At 48.2% G+C, this 20,050-nt stretch overlaps 2 protein-coding genes across 10 annotated transcripts in view; one reads left to right on the plus strand and one right to left on the minus strand.

Annotated features, from left to right (window-relative positions):
* Positions 1-11,110, plus strand: part of Hlcs (holocarboxylase synthetase) — a 190,789-nt gene extending 179,679 nt beyond the window's left edge. For all 9 annotated transcript variants that reach the window (XM_076868959.2, XM_076868962.2, XM_076868957.2 and 6 more), the window contains 3 exons: positions 3,300-3,414; positions 5,748-5,961; positions 7,749-11,110. In XM_076868959.2, the coding sequence (XP_076725074.2) occupies positions 3,300-3,414; positions 5,748-5,961; positions 7,749-7,920 (501 nt within the window). In that variant the 3' untranslated portion in view covers positions 7,921-11,110. The remainder of the gene's footprint in view (positions 1-3,299; positions 3,415-5,747; positions 5,962-7,748) is intronic.
* Positions 11,111-13,074: 1,964 nt separating this feature from the next.
* Sim2 (SIM bHLH transcription factor 2) overlaps positions 13,075-20,050 on the minus strand; it is a 45,939-nt gene continuing 38,963 nt past the window's right edge. The window contains exons 8-11 of the mRNA XM_076868048.2: positions 19,223-19,370; positions 17,686-17,854; positions 16,577-16,985; positions 13,075-14,636 (exon numbers count right to left, since the gene is read on the minus strand). Coding sequence (XP_076724163.2) covers positions 14,188-14,636; positions 16,577-16,985; positions 17,686-17,854; positions 19,223-19,370 — 1,175 coding nt within the window. The 3' untranslated portion in view covers positions 13,075-14,187. The remainder of the gene's footprint in view (positions 14,637-16,576; positions 16,986-17,685; positions 17,855-19,222; positions 19,371-20,050) is intronic.

A 20,050-nucleotide genomic window follows, 5' to 3' on the forward strand; every position in this document is an offset into this window, starting at 1 on the left:
CAGAGCTACCCTTTGACTGCGGTTGACTGAGTTCAGCATCCAGGGTTGTCAGTCACTGTCTTTCCCAAAGTAAGGACAAAGGTACCTGCGTCATTGTGACTGAGGGAGGCTTTGGTGACATTTATTAAAAAGACAAGGAAAAGAGGATGATGATAACTGGAGCCTTTCCTTCCCTGCCTCCCCGCATGCCCCCCAAATGTTCCTGCAAGGATTTCACATGGATATAGAAAGGAGTTCCCCCCACCCCCTCCCACCTGCATTCTCATGATCGTGTGGGTTCCTGGAGCAACATGTTGGGAGCAGGACTCTCAGAGAAGCTGAGGTCCTCCGCTGGTATTTAAAGAAAAGTCCTCTCCATTGCCTCTCACCTGCCATCCTCTGTGGCCACGACTTCATGTGCACATGTGTCTCTGCTGTCCCCTGGGTGTAGATGATTCCAAAGTCTGTGTTCCCCACATTACGCTGACGTATGCTTATTACCAGACACTCAGTGTCCCCACTGTCTGTTGAGTTGGGGGCTCCTCAGACAGTCACAGACCTTCAGGAGCCAGGTCTGCAGCATCTGAGCTGCATACTTCTCAGAGGAAGCTTCAGAATCCAAAGCTCCATCATGGGAGGAAGTATTGTCAACCGAGCAACAGGTAATGAGGCTTAGGAAAGTAAGTTAAATACTGAGACTAGAATCTTAAATGAATCTATTCACCTTTTTCAGGGCTTTGACCTTGTAGCCTCACTGGTTAGCCTAGCAGCATTCTTTGAGCTCCTTCTGTATACAGGGCTGTTCCAAGTTCTGGGGGCAGCAGGCTGTGGGGAGGGAGAAGGCTTGCCCTCCGTGGTGCACCTTAAGAAACTTCTACCAAGGTTCCCAGCCTGTTTCCACAGTCACCGCCTCAGCACCCCTGTGTGTGTGACTTGGATTTTGAATTGGATTTATTTTTAATATAGCCTCACTGGCCTACATAGAGCCACTATTCGATGGTTGAAACGGCCCCAGCTATGTAGAGTTCACTTTTCTTGTGACCTTCGCTAGGGCTTCAGCTGGCCCCTAGTTAGATGTCACATCAGCGTGGAAACCAAGACCAGACCCAGGCACATCACTGCAGGGCCCACCTCCTTCCAGAGCTTCTGTGGGCGGCCTGCTCCAGCTTCCTCTGCTCCTTCTCTCTGTGACGTCTGCCTGGGCTCTTGCCCATCACCTTCCTCCCATCCCTGCTCCTCGTTCTCCTCTGCATCTTGAGCTTCTGCTCATCCTTTAAGACCCAGCTCAGGGAGGTGCCTTCCCCGAGTCTCTCAGCGGTCACTCCTTCCACAGCTCGATAGCACCTTGAGTGTCTGAACCACTTTTATGACATTGCTTTGAAGCAGAGTCATGTGGGCTCCTGTTCTGTCTCCCACGAAGTTCCAGCTCTTTGAAGGCCGGATTCCTTCACCTTGGGTCCCTTCAGTACCGAGCGCACTGCTTTAGCCACGGGAGGATCACAGCAGCTGTTTGAATCAATGATTGGGAAAAGAAAAACTGAGAACATGGCCTGTCTCTTCATCTCGGGATAGACGTTCTTGTTGGCCCTCATGAGAACCCAGAATTTCTTGAGCTGCTTCATTCCCGAGCAAAATCAGAAAACATGAAGCCTAGTCAGAGCTGGCGCTCAGGGCCAGCTCAGAAAAGCTGCCGCCCACCAGGCAGAGGAGCCATGTCTGAGCTCTGGGAACTCTTTTGTCCTCCTGTGGAGGCAGAGGCTTGACCGTGCCACTGTGGGGACAAAGGTGGCAGGAAGAGAAGAGAAAGAAATCCCTTGGAGAATTGGGAGAGTGACAAAGGCTCAAGTCTCCAGCTCACAGGTTTTCTAGAGGAGCCTCTCAACCTTAGGCCTGTTGATAGTTTGCTGACATCTTTGTCGTCGGGCAGTGCTGGCCTGAGAGGACATGCAGCAGCAGCCCCACCTCCGCCCACTAGATGCCAGTGCACTGTCTCAAGCTGTGACAACCAGGATGCCAGATGCCTCCCCACGTTGAGAACCCTGACTCGAGGCAGAAAAGACACATAAAGGTCCTTGTCATTGAAAGGTCCCGTTGTGAGCACCCCACGTCCTATTGGTGCTTGGGCTGCTCCTGCACTTCTGCTCTCAGCCCAGGCTGCTGTGCTAGGACCGCAGAGCTTCTAGAGCAGGGGAGGTAAGAAGCCTGTCGGAAAGGAGGGCTTCACAGGAGCAGCAGGCCACACAGCACCATGTTGGAACCCAGGCCTGGCTGTCGGGGAGGCCTGGTCTGAATCCCAGCTCCGCACTTCCGAGTGTTAGAACCTCAGGCAGCCACATAGTCTCTTCCATACAGACGAGACTAGTCCCAGCAGGCGAGTTTCGTGCTGAGAAGGGGCTTGGTGCTGTGCCTGGGACACAGTGCAGGGTGACGAGCCCCGCGGGACCTGGGGACCACCAGCTGCTCTCTGGTCTCTGGCTTCATAGTGCCCAGTGTCTCTTTCCCAGCTTCACGTCCCCAGAGGAGCCTCCTTTACCCCACATGGCCAGACCTAGCTGCCAGCCTCAGGTCTGAGCCTGGTACCTATGACGTCCACATGGTCCAGTCTCGTCTCTGCTCATATGGGTGGTGAAGACCCGGGTGGTCTCGCTCAAAGCAGTATCTCCTCTTGATCCATTCTACCGTGACCAGGGCACAAACAGATCCCCAAGATGGAGTGGCAGCGGATCACATGACAAGTCCACTTCTGTTGCCCAAGTTGACTGTTGGCAGATCTTCAGGGTTTTCTCTAATAACTCAGTAAAACAAGTCCCTCCTCTGGGTCTTCATAGCATTTTGCTCAAGACACTTCTACAGTGTCTCAACAATGTGGCCTGAATCAACATTCATGATGCTGGAAATTCAGGGGCATGTTGTTTCTTGAGCACGATCTTCCGAAGGGAGTGAACCCTGAGAGTGTCCTTCTCTTCTTGCCCCCTGCACCTAGCACGAGATAGGTAGGCACACCTCGCTGGAGGCTCCTGATACTGAGGTGATTGATGAGCTTGATTCACAGGAGGCATCTTTGGAAAGTGTCTTTGATGATGAAAAGCAGCGATGGGGTGTAGGGGAGAGTTCTGGGGTTTATGCTAAGTATGTTCTCTAGGTCTCTCACCTTCTGGCCCCAAGAAGTGATTAGTTGTCTGAAAACGGAGAAGGGCCCAGGCGAGGCCCCTGATGCAGTAGTTTCAGGAGCATTCTGCTCATCTTCTTTCGGCTCAGTGACTCCATCTGATCCCTCTGTGTCCTGCGATCGCTTCATTAATGTGCAGATTTTCCTTTAGGATATCAACTTACGAGTGAAGTGGCCCAACGATATTTATTACAGTGACCTTATGAAGATCGGAGGAGTTCTGGTTAACTCAACCCTTATGGGAGAAACATTCTATATACTTATTGGTAAGTTTTTAAAGCCTTTCCATTTGCAGTTTTTGGATTAATAAAACAACGAAAATTAAAACAGCTCGTGCATGCCTACAATGGGAAGAGCAGATTGTCAAATGGGATGACTTCTCTGGGTCTTTAGAGCATGGTAATGTGCAGAGAGGACCAAGGTGGCTGAGAGCACTTCCAGGGCTTAGAACTTCCTGTCTGAGGCCATGGAAACCACCAGATGGAATCACATCAAACAGGTGTGGTCTTATCCCTCACACACTCCAGCTTATCATTGAATTTGAAATGAAAATAAACAATATACCATTATGTAATAAGAAGGTTAATTTCTAAGAGTTCTCCTGCTGACCTTACATTCTTTTTTTGGGGGGCGGGGTACCAGGGATTGAACTCAGGGGCACTCGACCTCTGAGCCACATCCCCAGCTGTATTTTGTATTTTATTTACAGACAGGGTCTTACTAAGTTGCTGAGGCTGGCTTTGAACTCGTGATCCTCCTGCCTCAGCCTCCCAAGCTGCTGGGATTACAGGTTTGTGCCACAGAGCCTTGACCTTTCCAGCCATGAAAGAGTTGCCTTCTTTTTAACCTTTCAAAGCAGTTGCAGGCTGGTCAAGGTGGGGTCCGGAATCCCCGTTTCACCTCTGCATATTCAGATCAGGCAAGAAGAATGATTCAGAGTCATTTCCAGAAGTTCTTAGGTCCCTGTTCATCTAACTGCTGACATGCCCCTGATGCCCAGTAGAATTTAATTGGTGTTCAGAAATCAGTAATGGACAGAAAACATGTGACCATGTGTTGAAGTGCCAGCCAAAGAACACAAGGCTTATGTTTCCAGCTCTGCTACCAACTGGCGGTATTATTCTGGGCAAGCTACTTCAGAGCTTACAGCTCCGTTGCCTATCTTTAAATGAATTATTGAGGTAGATGCAAAAATTTCCAAGTGGTGTTCACAGATATCAAAGAGGCCTGGGGATGGCTTTGGAATTGAAGAAATTAATTTAGTTTTGGAGCTAAAGAATTTTGTCTACAAGGGGGAATGAATCCGTAGCTTTTACTAAATTCTTAAGGCCACTGGAGGCTGGGGGCGATCTTCAACCAGGGAAAGATTCAGAGTTGTCAGCAGGGTGTTCTTTGGTCCTTGGAAGGACAGAGCCTAAGTTGACAGTAGTTAATGTCACTAATCTCCCTAGGACTTTCAAGTTTTTGAATGCAGGGGAGATTTTCAGCATTGGATCACTCTCAGTTTAATGCTTGGCTTTCAATAGGTGCTTCAGATATGTTGCTGGATGAGTGGACAAAGGCACAGCTGCAGATCCTGCCCATTACCATAAATACTTGTTTTTTTCCCCAGTGCAGTTTACATTGCTTTGTGTTTTAATAACTGAAATATGCTTTTAAAAATCAGAGGCTAGCTCATCCGTCCCTTTACATTAATAGAGGCCAAACATTTCTTGGAGAGTCCTATCACTATAGGTGTGTCATTGCACCTGAAACAAATGTTGTGGGGACTTTTTTCTTAGAGGCACTGACCGTGTGATGGCCTTGGCCTAGCTCTTGCAGTCCTGTTTCCTTATTTAAAACCTCTTAGGTTGATTCAGGGACCTGCTGCAGGCTGAGGTTGGGCTCCTCTGAAGTCACCACCCCTCCCCCAGAGGATGGTAGCAGTAAGCACAGAGGAGCCCATTCAAACACCACACCTAGGAACTTGCTCCTTTCCAACAGCATAGCCTCAGCCCCGGAGGCTTCCAGGGATGAAATATTAGTTGTGTTCTAGGGATGTCTCGTGGCAAAGGTTTGAAATCTATGAATCCAGAGTTTACGCCTTAAGCCCATGTATTCTCTCTATTCAAGTAGGAAAATAAATGAATACTTCGTTTTGGGCTGGATACAGAGCACAATTCCTAGCTGGACCACATGAGAGTCGTTATTTCAGAAATAACACTAAGTTCTGCTGCAGTAATAGCTTCTGCTTAATTGAATTCAGTGAGATGTGACTTTCCCCCCCAACTTCTTCTTTCTAGTGAAGTTGAGATGGTCCTCACTTAAATAAGAAGGATAAAAAGGAAGATGGTCTCAGAGATATATCAGTCTCTACGTAGCCAGAGACTGTAGATATGAAATGACGATAAGGAAGTGAAACAATTATTGTAGGGCTGCGATGCAGCTCCATGGTAGGGCATTTGCCTGACATGGGACAAGGCCCTGGGGTGGATCCCCAGCACTGCAGTATCAACCACAAAACAATCACTAACTTTTTCCAGGTGGTGGAGAGGAATGTGTGATACCATCAAGATGTTGAACTGCTCATTTTATCAATTATTTGCTTATTTTTGCCCAGGCTGTGGATTCAATGTAACCAACAGTAATCCTACCATCTGCATCAATGATCTCGTCACAGAATACAATAAGCAACACAATGCAGCACTGAAGCCCCTGCGAGCGGATTACCTCATCGCCAGGACGGTGACGGTGCTGGAGACACTGATCCACACGTTCCAGGACAAAGGGCCCAATGGTGTTCTTCCCCTTTATTACAAATACTGGATACACAGGTCAGTGCTCATTTGTCTCCATTCTTTTAAAATTCCTTGGTTAAAATAGTGTCTTAAGGGCTGGGGATGTGGCTCAAGCGGTAGCGCGCTCGCCTGGCATGCGTGCGGCCCGGGTTTGGTCCTCAGCGCCACATACAGGCAAAGATGTTGTGTCCGCCAAGAACTAAAAAATGAATGTTGGGGAGTTCTCTCTCTCTCTCTCTCTCTCTCTCTCTCTCTCTCTCTCTCTCTCTCTCTCTCTCCCTCTCCCCCTCTCTCTCTTAAAAAAAAAATAGTGTCTTAAAACAAGGCCCTGGATCCTGGTCTGAGTAATTAGTTTCCACTTTCATGGTGAAGAATCCCAGTGGGCGCCACCACCGTGACCAAGTTTCAGCGTTACCAGGAGTGGGAACACAGGCATCTCATACCGCCCGGTAGGATGTGAGGGGAGGACACAATGTTGAAATGCTTAAAATCAGTTTATTATGTTCTGAGAGAAAATGATCAAATACATCTAAGTGGTGGAATGTTCTAGAACAGTGGTTCTCAAAGTGAGATCTCCAGGAAACGGGCAGCCTCATCTGGCAACTTGTTAGAAAGGCAAATTCGCAGCCAGGACCTAGTAAATCCTGGCTGCACACTGTGTGCGGGTAGATGCTCCAGGGACTCTCCTACAGCTAACCTTTGAGAACCTTTGAGGTGTAATGACCAGCCTCCCCCTTGAAAGGCAGTGTCTTCAAACCGGCAAACAAAGAGAAGGTCGAGACTTGCTGGAGATGAAAGAAGACTAAAGAGGCATGATAGGTAAACGCGTTGTGTTTAGAGGATAGCCATTGAATGTGGGGAAATCTGAACAAAGACTAGCTAGACATATATGAGATAGCATGTATCTAACATGTACAATGTACATTAGATATCACTAGTGTATCAAGACCGGATTTCTCGAGGGTGACAGTGGTGTTCTATGGTTTTATAGGAGATTATTCTTCTTCGCAGGAGATATATGTTAAAGTATTTAAGCATGAAGTGTCATGATGCCTGAAACTTATTTTCAATGATGCAGAAAAAATAAATGTGTTTGTGTGTGTGAGAAGAGAGAAAGCAAATACAGAAAATGTTATTATTTGGTATGAATATAAATGAAGGGAGATGAGGTTTGTTGGACTATTCTTTCAACTTTTTTATAGGTTTGGAATTCCTCAAAATAAAAATTTGAGGGGCTACAGATGAAACTCAGTGGTAAAGAGCTTACCCAGCATATAAGGTCCCCAGCACCATTAAAAATAAATTAATAAATACATAAGTAAATAAAAATTTTAATGATACAAAATTAAAATTAAGGTATGAGGGAATTCTCCATTCTGAAAACGATTAACAAGGATGCAATGAACAGGTACATCTAGAAAATATTCAAAGAAAGCAAGATCAGAATTAATTTCTCTTGTAATTAATGTTATTCAGCTTTATTTTGTAAGACCAATCTTTTATTTTGACTCAGCCTTCCTGCCCCAAGTCTCAACCCAACAACCCAGAGAAGTGCCACTGTTGTCTTTGAGGGGTGACGCGGGTGAGGGAATCAGCAGGGTGATCAGAATTGGGAGTGTCAGTGGCTTAAGAGAGTTCAACCCACCAACCACCCTGTTGTTTGAGGAGTAGTTAACCAGTCATCTGGGACCAGGGAAGGTCCAGTAGCTAGCCTCGCCCTCTCCCTGGGACCCAACCTTTGCATAATGGGATAAACACTCAGCTACTTGACCGAAGCCAGCTTCTGGTTGCACTCCCAGTGACCTGCTGTGCTTCCTTTTCAGCGGTCAACAAGTCCGCCTGGGAAGTGCCGAGGGGCCGAAGGTGTCCATAGTGGGCCTCGATGACTCCGGGTTCCTGCAGGTTCATCAGGAGGGCGGTGAGGTGGTGACTGTGCACCCGGATGGCAACTCCTTCGACATGCTGCGGAACCTCATCCTGCCCAAGCGGCGGTAGAGCAGGAGCCGCGTGGCGCGTGTCTGCAGATGGCAGGGGCCTGGCAGAGCCACACAAATGCTCTGCGGGTGTTGCTGCCGCCTTTCCTCACCAGGGGAGCTGGAAGACTAATGTAGAGTTCTAGGTGGATTTTTGTTCTCCCTCCAAGTCATTTCGTAATTCATTATTTTTTTCTATATTTCTGGGCTTTTCTGGTTATTTTGTGGTTGTTATTTTATCAGGTATTTGATGGTGCTTCTAGAATAGAGGGTTGACAGGTGGAAGATTCAGTGTAGGTAAAGCCCCTCGACAGGTGTGAAATCACTCTCCCCCTTTGGGCTTGAATTTGTGTTTATTTGGGGGGAAATGTTATGTGGAAACAGTAAAGGGCTAAGCCAGATACTCTCCCAGGAGAGGAGACCTTTACCACCAGGCTATTAAGAAGCAAATCAAGGGCTGGGGCTGGGGCTCAGGTGTAGAGCACCTAGCACTTAGGAAGGCGCTAGGTTTGATTCTCAGCACCACATAGGAATAAATAAATCAAATAAAGGTATCGTGTCCATCTATAACATACATACATACATACACACACACACACACATATATACACATACACACATACATACACATATACACATATATATATACAGTAGATTTTAAAAAAAGGCAAATCAAAACATGGCAGCCCAGGGCAGCAGAGGCTTAGAGGTATCTGATCACTGTTCCTGAGCATCCAGAGAGAGATTTTCCCACCAGAACAGACAGTGGCACTTAATTATTTTACATTTGTGTTTGTGAAGAAAAGAGAAGGTAGGGCTTCCAAGAGTTGCTCTCCGCTGTGGTGGCCCCATAACCATGTCTGCAGGCTTAGAGAGGCATCCAGTTGGCGTGGTCGCAGCGACTTGTAGAGGAAATCAGTCAAGTACTTCGACATTATTTTATGTGCTCTCCTTCCCAAGTTCAAGTTTACTGCATATTCTGAAGAGATTTGATCAAGTTCAAGATCTTGTAAGCATCGGTGGGGCACTGCTTAGAGGCAGGAGTAGGTGCTTGGGCTCTAACAGCTGGAGATGAAGGTTCAGTCTCACACTCAGGGAGGATTTTTGAAGCTTTTAAACCAATTTCAGGCTCATTTCAAAATGTGTAGCATTCCTACAAGACCACGCAGTACACAGAGGATCCAATGCATGGCATTGCGTTTGTAAGATGTTTTGCCCCCTGTTTCCTTGTATTGCCAAGAGAGAAAATGATGTTGATACGGAGTGCCATCAGTTCAGAGAGAGAGAGAGAGGGAGTGTGTGTGTGTGTGTGTGTGTGTGTCCATGTGTGCGCGCGCGCGTGTGTGTGTGTGTGTGTGTGTGTGTGGCTTTAAAAGAAAACATTCAAAATCCAATGTGCTAAAAGTCTCCATGGAAGAACAAAGGGAAGGAAGCCTTTGTACCTTGGCCATTTCCAGATGTACCCACACTTTTTCCACACAACTCCTATCTCTGTTGAGCGTATGAATCACACCCATTACTTTTCAGCCTTAAAGAGCCAATTTTTGTCCCCTCTTCTCTCTTCCTGCCAGTCCCAATTGAAGTTAGTGGAAAGAAAACTTGATGGAGCCCTCAGCTTTGAACAAAATCCCCTCATTGTAAATTAGCACCGTCTTTATCCAGGTCTTACGCAGTCAGGCTAATTCCAGAAACTTGTGGTTTTCAGTATAAAAATCTGTCTATCTTTAGTCAGACACAGACAGCCCCATAGGAGGAAAAAAATAACATGTTTCATTAAGTACACCAATCCAATATGTGTCTTTTGGAAAAATAACTTTTTTTAAAAAAGAACTTCAAAAGTAATTTTTGCAAATAAGGCTCCGATTACAATTATTTTTCTTTAAAAAAAAAAAAATCACTTTCTCTTAAATGCCCAGGTCTTCTTTTGGAATTAGTGATGAGTTAAAATAAAAGTCACACCACCCCAAAATTGGAAAATGAACTCACCCTTGAGAGGGAGTCTGCAGAATATCATCAAGGACAAAGATCTCCAGCTAATGTTGCAAGTTTCATTTCTTAAACTTTGTAATATAAGGCCAGTCATCCCTCAGAGCTGGCGCTTTGAATTTTGAATTTCTTTGGGGGATTATTTAATGAAAAACATGCTATGTTTTGTTTTAAGCTGAAGGCCTATTCTGGACAGTTCTGCTTTGGGAAAAAAATGTTATCATTTAATTTCCTTTCTGTAAATTAAAACTAATGAAGTGTGGCCATGTCAAAGCAGCCGGAGATGTTGTGGGCGCGCTGCTTGGCCTCAGCAATTGAGCTTTTTAAGGGTACTCTTGCTCGTCAGGACATCGAGTTGTCTTGAGGGAGACAAAATGGACATGAAGCAGATGCTGTGTTTTCCATAAACCTGGTTTTGCCTCACACAAACCAAAGACTTGGAATTTCTGCCGTATGCAGAGAATGAAGGTGCACGGTAGAGCTGGGGAAGTCTGCCAGAGGCTACCCACACTCTACAACTGGGGGATTTCTGTGCTCAGCAATCTGGCATCTCAAGGAGCTTTAAAGTCTTCGCGGAAACTTTGTGTTTCCTCATAACTTTTCATCCATAGCCACTCAACTGTAGATCACTAGGTTGTCCCCCAGTTTCATTGAGCGTCTCCAGGTTTTGTTAAAAGGTGAGGTATCCCCCCTTCTGGACTGGTGAGGAAATGCTCCAGAACAGGACACAGCGGGAAGGGGCTTTCATATGGCCCCCTGAAGCAAGGTGAGCATCCTGGCAGGGACGTAGAGGAAGGAGGAAGGATTTGGGTCTGGTGGATCATGCCATAGAACATCGGCATGACCTCGGTGATGGGTGGATGCACAGGTCCGTAAAAGCCCAGGGACTGCAGCCTCTGGTGGCCCCTGACCCCCAATATACTGTGTGATGGCCTCTCACTCTAGTGTCTGGGAGCAGCCAGCCTCACAGAGTGCAAAGGGGATGCCAGAGGGGGCCAAGAGGAGGCCAGGGGGCTTCCCTTCTCTCCATCTGCTGGCTCTCACAGACAGGAATGGCAGAATCCTTATTCCCAGGTCATTACTATGCATCTTTAAAATAAAAGGAAATGTAAACCTTTGCTTTTTTTTTTTAGCTTTTCAAAGAATCATCTGTGAAAAGAATCACTTTAAACCAATGCCTATAAAAAGCAAGTCTACCAAAATAAACTCTATGTACTTTCTCTATGTTTCGAGTTTGTTCGTATTTCTACTACACATTTAATTTTTTTAAATAGGCACTTGTTTTAGTTACAGTATTTTATGTTTATATTTAAAGACTTTTTTTACAAAATAAATTAAATGTTTTACATAATAAGGAATATGGATGTATTTTTAAATATTAAGAAGCTTGATGGGTTTTTGTTTTTATGTATTTTTGACAAAAGAGCAATCTTGTTATTCCAAAGAAAAAAATTAGCAAAGCCAGAAAGTTAAAAGAAAAAAAAAAAAAAAAAAAGCTTTAGTGGCGATGAGAAAGAAATCTAACAACTTCTAGATTCTGTTCTTTTAGGGCTTTTCTTTTGTGAAAACTGTTCAACTTTTGTCAAAAGCTTTCCCCCCAAGATTTTAATCTTACATAGCATATACCTAAGCTCAGGAACACATTGACCCATGCATTTTTAATAACCAACAGACTATGATTCACCAAAATTTTAAGCTACTGTAATTTTATGGCATTTATTTGAAAATGTTCTTTGGCTTCCATCTTATCAGAAGTAGCCCCCACAGTCTACTCCAATGTACAGTTCCAATAAATTACAACCTGGGTGAATTTTATGTATGGACCGTTGGAAATCCCGCCTTAGGTGGGAGAGAGGGGGGCATGGCTGACAGGACTTTTAAAGGATGAAAGAGTGGGGGTGGGGGCAATATGGGCTCTTACAGATTTCCTCAGGGCCCTTCACACCCGCTCACATCCCTGCAGAGGTATGAATGGAATGGCTTTTCTAGAAAAGGGCTTCCAAGAATATAAAGGAATTCCTTTCCCTGGGAGGCCCCTTGGAGGGCCAAGCCAGTCCTGAATTGGGCTTATGTCTCAAATCCATTTGATCTGGTATTTTTGTCAACATGGTACATGTTAGGGCCCAGTACGATTTTTCTTCTTTTTTTGTCAAAGGGAGGCATATTTATTAAAATGCTTCCTCTTCCCCTGCTAGAGCCTCACAGAAGTCGGGGAACCGGCCGGCTTCAGTATGCAGACTCTTGAAGATGGAGGGAACAATATTAGGTTGCCGTGGTAACTGCTTGCCAACTTTGCATTGAGCCCCGGCCGGCCGTCTTGAAAGGGGCTTTGAGAGAGGAATCCTCCTTCCCGTTCTAGGCTGTGAAAATTCTGATATTTGTTCAGATGAGGAATTTTCCACGAGCACACATTTTATCTTTAAGTACACACTCTTGGTTAAGTCTATTGACACTGTCATTTGTAAATCTATAACAGGGCCATTTTCCTCAGCGGTAACCTTTGCTATTAACCTGCTCCAGAAGGCTTCCTGATTTGTGTGTACTAAATATAGCCCCAAAGGCTAATAACCAGGTAGATGCTAAACCATTTTGAGGTACTTTATTGAAAAATGTTGGTGATGTCTCCCATTAATCAAACCTACACCTTGCAAGAATCATGGTTTAATTATGAGACTTACGACCATAAAAAAGAATACCCTTGGCTTCTTTTATGTGTGTACACACTCCATCAGAGCAGCTAGTGAGGTGTAGCTCAGTGCAGGAGAGAGGTGTGTGTACCCATCTGTGATCCAGTCGCCTTGTGCATGACACATGTTCCTAAATTTGCAAAATTTAACCTGCATACTATAAAGCCAACTGATACCCTGAAGAGATACATAGGGTCCTTGCTGATGCAGGTTTGGCAAAAGATCAGTTCACATTGTGAGAACACTTCATGCATTCTCACTTTGATTCTAGAAGGATGAGTTAAAAGCCTGTGAAAACCTCTTTCTATTCAGAAAGGTGGAAGAATTTCCTAAATAAGCTTTGAAAAAGCAGCAAAGGGATACAGTTGTTTTTAGTGCAGAGCAAATTGAAAGGTGGTAGCTCAATGCATCTATTCCCTCAGATCCAATGGTGATATCTTTAAGAAAAAAAAAATCATAAGAGTGAAACCAAAAGTATTGGAAGTTTATTTTGAAAACACTGCTGGTGCATTATAAAAGGGTCTCTGTTCACCTGTTACACACATGACACATTCATATGAAGCGCTCTTGCTATGTATAAAATGCAGAAAATGCTTAAAATGTGTCCATCATTTTCATTACAGCCTTGAAGCAAGTTTGTCTTCCACAAGGTGCAGTCCATGACAGTTTTCCATATTGCACATGCAATTTAACTAACTTCATTAACACTACTTGTAGCAAACACGAGCCTAGTGAATTATAGATCTGGGTGGGACAGAGGGACTTTGCCGTGGAATTAAGCTTGACAAGGTCATTCTCATAAAATATCTGGCTATATATTCTTTTTTGCATTTAATGCCTATTCAATATATTCTGAAGGTGCTATTCCTGGTGTTACCAAGAGTCCATAAGGAAAGGGAAGGGGGAGTAAGAGCTTGACCGTGTACTTGGGAAGCACACCCATGGCCACACACAACAGACTTGCATGTTCACCCCCTTGGTCTTGGCTTGTTTTGTATTAAGAAAGGACTAAATTTTTTTTTTTTTTTTAAATCATGAATGACTTTTAAAGACAGTGGAGTTGTTGTCTATTCATGGGACTTACAATGATCACATTCTTCCTGTACCTAAAAATCAAAAAGGGCTCGGAAATCGGAAGGCTTCCTCTTCCTGCATGCTAGCTGCCAGAGCGAGGTCGCCTTCCTTAAAGTGTATTTATGGAGTTGCGATGCCTTAAAGCCCCAGTTTTTGAGCATCAGAGACCGGGCTGGATGCCTTAAGCTGGATTTCAAGGTGAGGAAACCGAGACCCCGGCGCCGGGTAGCTCGAGGTCACACGTCGGATGCCACAACCTTGGGCTCTGTCTGAAGATGGACCCCTGGAGAACAAGGATGGGCGGCCATGTCCCGACCTCAGGCTGCGCCGGGTCCTCTCCACGGGGGTACGTGGCAGCTACGGTCACACCTCAAGGTCGGCTGCGTTCTATTAAAATAGTTGCCTCTGTATAAATTAATTTACTGGTGCAGACACAGCTCGCCCCTCTCCTCCCCTGGACTTTGTGAACTAGGAACCAGAGAAGGCCTGGCCTATGGCTTCTCCCTGCGGCCGCCCTGCCTGGGCGGAGCCAGCCCGGCGGGTCACCTGCCGTTGGTGATGATGACGGAGGCGCCCAGGTAGTGCGCCCGGGGCGCGCCGGGCGGCGAGGCGGCGCTGGGGCCTGTGTGCCGGGGCCGCAGCGCGCCGGCCGCCGCCTCGGGGGCTCCGGGGCCGCAGGCGAGGCCGGGCGCGGCGGGCGCGGCGCCCCCCAGCGGCCCGCGCCGGGCCAGCACGCGGTGGTAGTTGAGCAGCACGAAGGGCAGCTGCGCGGGCGCGCCCGGGGGCTCGGGGGCCGGCGGCGCGCAGCACTCGGGCGCCGCGCGGGCCAGCGCCAGCCGCGTCCCGTCGCGGGCGGCCTGGCGGGCGGCCTTGGCCGGGCCCAGCGCGGGCTCCTCCCGGTAGTGGCCGCAGCTCGGGAAGCTCGGCGGCGGCGGCGGCGGCGGAGGCGCGGTGTCCTCGCCGAACCTGCGCGCGGCGGCGGCGGCGGGCGCTGCGGGGACAGGCGACACGTTAGATGCAGGCATCCAGGGAGGGAAGGGCCTGCCCCAAGCAACGCCACCCCTCGGCCACCCGCGCCCAACCCTCGGGCTGCCACCGTCCTTCTGGCGTGCATTCCAGGCCCGCATCGTGCAACCACAAGGGACAGTGGCAAATGTCCTGCGAGCCGTGTTAAAAACAGGTGGAATTCGTGAGGACGAATGTACCTAATGCAACGTACCAGGGTACATCGATGGCGATCGATATTAAAAACTGTTTATTCTTTGGTGGGGAAGAGGGTACTTTCTGGAAAGCCATGGACCCCTTCCACAGCACTGGCCGCTTTTCCGTGTCCGCAGATGGCCTTGCCGGCCAATGCCGCCTTATTGAACAACAGGGGTCTAGAGGCTGCCAAGGGCCCTCCAGTCTACCCGATTTTTGCTTATCCCTGGAGAGGGCTGTTAATTACCCTGCCTGCTGAGAGGATCATAATTAAACCAGCCTTCTCAATTACATGCCTGACGTCAATTAGCAACCTGGGCTTTTTACTTTTACTTTGTCTTCCTTTAATACCCAAATGAGTAGGAAGTTGATCACAAATTGCCTCAAATTAACATCTTTGGTGTCCCCCTCCCACCAAGCTTATGGTATGCCGGTAGTTATTAACCTCCTTCACTTTTAAAATATCAATAAAAATCAAATTCTGTGTATCATATCAATACCAACCCCCAAAGAAAAAACAATTATTTTTAAGTCCATCTCAAGTGAGTGATATTGTCAACTATTGTCAAAACCCTTCACTTTGTTTTTCTTCCCTTGGCCCTTCAGAATGATCCCTTTCTTGGCTTTGTGAAGGACCCAGTGACCAGGGGGTACTGGGAATACAAACCTGAGGAATACCTGGCTCTTAGGACAGGCCCAGGCCCAAGACAGGGTGGCAGGCCCTGATGGCTGAAGTGGTCCTTTTTAAATTGTCTACTTTTGAAAAACATTTCCTCATGATCATCAAGGTTAGATTCCTCCCATGAAATCTCAGGTTTGTATGAGATCTATCTCAGCCTCCTGGGCACATCATCTACATTTACCGCTGTCCTAGTAACAGCTGCAGGACATTCACACCATCTTGGTCTGTAGTCTGAGCCTCAGTCAGGTCTGGGTGGATCAGGTATACATCTCCTGCAGCTAACCCTCAGTCCCCACCTTTCACCCTCTTCTTGGGGTTGGTCCAATAAGTCAAAGGAGTTGACCGGTGTCCTGAGCAACTGGTGGCACTCCACTAAGGACTGCTTACCTGCCACCAGGGGGAGAAGGCTAAGAAGCCACTCTGATCTTTGTTGTGGTTTGAACTGGCCAGTCAAGGCAGACACATCACATGGCTCATGATCCCATCTGACTGATGAAGAGACTGAGGCCTGGAGAATTTGTTATTTGTTCTAGATCTTGTGAGTGGCACTTTTGTCCCTGAGCCCATGGATTATCACTACTCTTTTTCTGCATTTTGAAAGCAGCATGAGAAGGAAATTGGAAGCCTCTTTGTCTCTCAAGATCATTTGGGGGTAAAGTGAAAAGTAATCATGTAAAACAACAGACCTATCGATCCCCAGCACAGCCCAAACAAGAATAAGTAATAAATAAATAACTGGACCTGGGGGTTCTCAAAACCTGGGAAGGGGCTTGGAAATCACAGGGCCTCCCTGTGGAGTGGAGGATGCTGAATTTATATGGAGTCTGAGTGCTCAGATCCCTGTCCCCTTTATAGTGCCACTGGTGTGCACGAGGCACAGGTGACTTTCTCTCTTGTGAAGCACAGGAGAGCAGGGAAGCTGAACTTAGGAGCAGAGAAGGGCAAGGTTTACCCAAATCCTGAGGACTCCGTTTCTGTCTGCCCCCACCACCACCTACCGCCACAGCCCCCAGCCGTTCCCAGTCCTCCCGCCTGCCAACAGGACCCACCTTCGTAGTTTGGCACGAGGCTGTGCCGGGCAGCGTTCGTGGGCGGTTCGGAAAGGTTCTTAGCTGGAGACGGGTTGCTAGGCACTAGGGGGTTGGCATAATGCCACTGGCATTCGCCGCTGGCTGGCAGCGTGCTCAGGAGAAAGCGTGCTACCTCACACGGGGATCCCTGGGGCTGCCCGAACTTGGCTGGCAACATGGGCTTTTTACCGCTGAAGACATGCGAGTCCAGAGGGAAGTGTCCGTAATGGTAGGAGAAGGGCAGGCTGTAGGACGGTGTGTACAGAAGGTCACTGCCTTCTGAATGGAGCTGCTGTTCTGGGGGAGCCGAGGCATTGACTGGGGGACTGGCTCTCCAGCTTCCCAGCTGGCCACATTCCAGTTTGTCCATTTGGAAGGAGTTGTATTGCTGCATGGAAAGAAGACGGATGGAGGCCAGCCGAGGGGCTGTGGGTAAGCTATGTCCCTGCCCCATGCTAAGGTGGGCCTATACCCCAGTGACCCACCCCCTGGATGGAAAGAGACCCCCACCCCAAACTAAAAACATACCATATGCACATGGACGCTTGTTATATTTGACAGAACACCAAGTGCTTTAAAGGGGGGAGGGGAGGGAGCACACTTGTAATCCAGCTGCCAGGGAGGCTGAAGCAGGAGGATCACAAGTTTGAGGCCAGCCTCAGAGACTTAGTGAGACCCTGTCTCAATATAAAAAGGGCTGGAGATGCAGCTCAGGGGTATAGTGCCCCTGAGTTCCATCCTAGAACTAAAAAAATAAATAAGGGGTTTCATTTAAAAAAAAATTATTATGAAAACACGACATATGTGATATGGTTCTAACCCCTGTTTACATGGAGTCTCACAGGCTCATGTGCCCTCCCAATGGTCTTCTAGTTCCCATTCTTGACAAATCCACCTGGATGTCAGCTGTCCCCAGGCTGGGTCACCACCCTATGGGCAGGACATCCTTGGGGACCCGCTTCACTCTATAGAGATATCCAGCTACGTGTTCAGAGGGCCGTCACTCCTTAGCATACCCAGGGTGTCCCAAGCCCCTGGAACAGAGTCAGCTGCATCCCGTACCCGTGGGGGTTACCCGTGGGGGTTACCTGTGGGGGGTAAGGACATGTCCTCAGCTTTGTCTTCACCTTTGTGTTTTTGGGTTTAGCTAATTTCCTAGTTTCTTGTGAGGTAGACAAGGTGGTCCTCCAGGAGTCCTGGGACTTAGAAGTGGAAACCTGGTCCAGTGACAGCTGAAGGTCCTTGTATTCGACGTCCCTGGAAAGCGAGAGCAGGCCTGTCGAGTGGAGGAGCGGTGGAGGAAGAGCGGCTTCCCTGGCTCCGTCCCCTGAGCGAGTCCCTTCTCCAGATTCCCCGGATCCTCTCACTGAGGCTGAGTGTGGGTGGCATTGAGGACAGGACAGCTCAATCTTGTTATAAAAGCTGCCTGAAGCCCCAAGATGGTGACCCAGGAATGCTGGCCAGATTAGTGCTATTTGGCAGGAATCGAGGGAGGTCAGAACAGCCCTCTCCAATCCCATACAGCCCCAAACACGATTCCTGGGGACATTGTGGGCCCCTCAGGCTGTCAAGGCAAAAGGGAGGGCCAAAGTGCCACTAATCACATCACCCTCATCCCTGGTGCACATCTGTGACCCGGCTGATTCCTGTTGAGCACCCGGAAAGTGGGAGTGAGGGACCCTGTAAGGGCCTGGAGTTGGCCTTGTCGGCTTTCACACCAGGGGCCCCTGACAGCATCAGCATCCTGGCAGCCAGCTCAGCATCGTGTTCCTGGAAGGAGAGGCGGCCCCCCAAGTCCAGCCAACACCTCGGTGCTCGAGAATAATAACTAAGGGCCGAATCATTTCTCCCTTACAGTTTTGCCGGGACCACGGTGCAGCTAACACACAGCGACCCAGCAGTCGTTCTTTGCAGAACCTGGAACCTAACTCCTCATTGCCTTTTTTTTCCCCTTCCATTTTTTGGGATCAAACCCAGGGCTTTTTGCAGGCTAGGCAAGTGCTCTGCACCCCTGGCCCCACCACTGCATTTAGAACGCAAATGAGGACTCTTTTCCGGGGTGCTGGGAGACCATGAGGGCATCGAGTACAGGACTAGGCCTGGGGTCAAGGTGGTTTAATACACAACAGCTTTGGTGGGCAGAGTGACTCATGTTCAGTTGCTTCCAATGGCCTTAAATGTATTTGCAACTGAGCTTGACCTTTGGGAGTTTTCAGTATTGCAACAGGCTATATGGATAGATGATGGGAAATGAGAGATTTCCTCTGTCCCAAATCCTAGAAGCATTCAAAATGGTTTGTGGACATGGATTAGGTGAGCGTGTATTCCTGATCCAGATGTGCACTTCTTGTACCCTGTTCAAGGTGGGGGCATCCCCCAACCCCCCCACCTGGGCTCTGTGCTGGGATCTGAGGGCCCCCCCCCCCCCGCACTCACTCCTCTCTGCTGAGCGTGGGAAAATCTGGACCCTCCCCCAAAACTGGACTCTTATTTTGTTCAAGTAAAAACAAAACAGGAGACAAATGAAGAGTTTTGGAAAGAGACAGAGAGTTAGGTGACACTTTTGGAGTGATGCAATGAGTGACAGGAGGAGGAGCAAGGGGAAGAACAATAGGGCTGACTTACGTGAGGACATAATTGACACTCACGATGCAGTGGGGCCGGGACGAGCGGCTGTTGTGCACGACGGTGGCGTAGCTCTGCACCCACACCCAGCCGCCCAGCTTGGACAGCAGCCGGTAGTACTTGGTGGTGACCTGGCCCTTCACCAGCACTGCAAGCACAGGGTGACATGAGTCCACGGGCCCCGCTCTGGGATGCCACCCCACCAAGGGCCTGCATCCTGGGCCTTGGGGCCAAGGACCTCTCTGAACTTGATGGAAGAGTCAGGCTTACACACGCACTCACACCCAGATGCCGCCTGCAACCTCAAGGAGTCCCCTAAGACCCCCGAGTGAACAGCACTGCTTCCACTGCAGGGAACAGCCCCCCAGCAACTCGGTACCTGGCAGGGCAGAGACGTCCCTCTGCTTTTTTAGAATCCAACATGCCACAGTTACGTCTTAATCCCCCCAATCTTTAATGGCAGAGGGGGTGAGTGATGTAGTTATTTAAACAAAATAAAGTAACTGCAGGGCACTGGGCTAGGAGTCAAATGTTGCTGATACCCAGACACTGTGTATTCACAGTGAAATCGCTTGCTACTCTGTTGCCATTAAAACTTTCTTCCCAATCACCCATTTTCTTGGGGCCGATTCATTTCCTGTGTTGCCCGGGTAGCAAAGTCCTCTGCTTGGTGACATAGTTCCTGAAAATTGGGCCTGTGGGCCCATCTTCTATGCATGGGTGCAAACCTCAGTGCTGAGCAGCTCACCCAAACCCTCAGTGGACCGACAAACTGTGACTCTCCCTTACAGCTCTCAAGGAGGCCCATGGAGGAGGCCTGGAGGGGGA

Source organism: Callospermophilus lateralis, chromosome 10 (assembly GCF_048772815.1).
Source record: "Callospermophilus lateralis isolate mCalLat2 chromosome 10, mCalLat2.hap1, whole genome shotgun sequence".
Lineage (NCBI taxonomy): Eukaryota > Metazoa > Chordata > Mammalia > Rodentia > Sciuridae > Callospermophilus > Callospermophilus lateralis.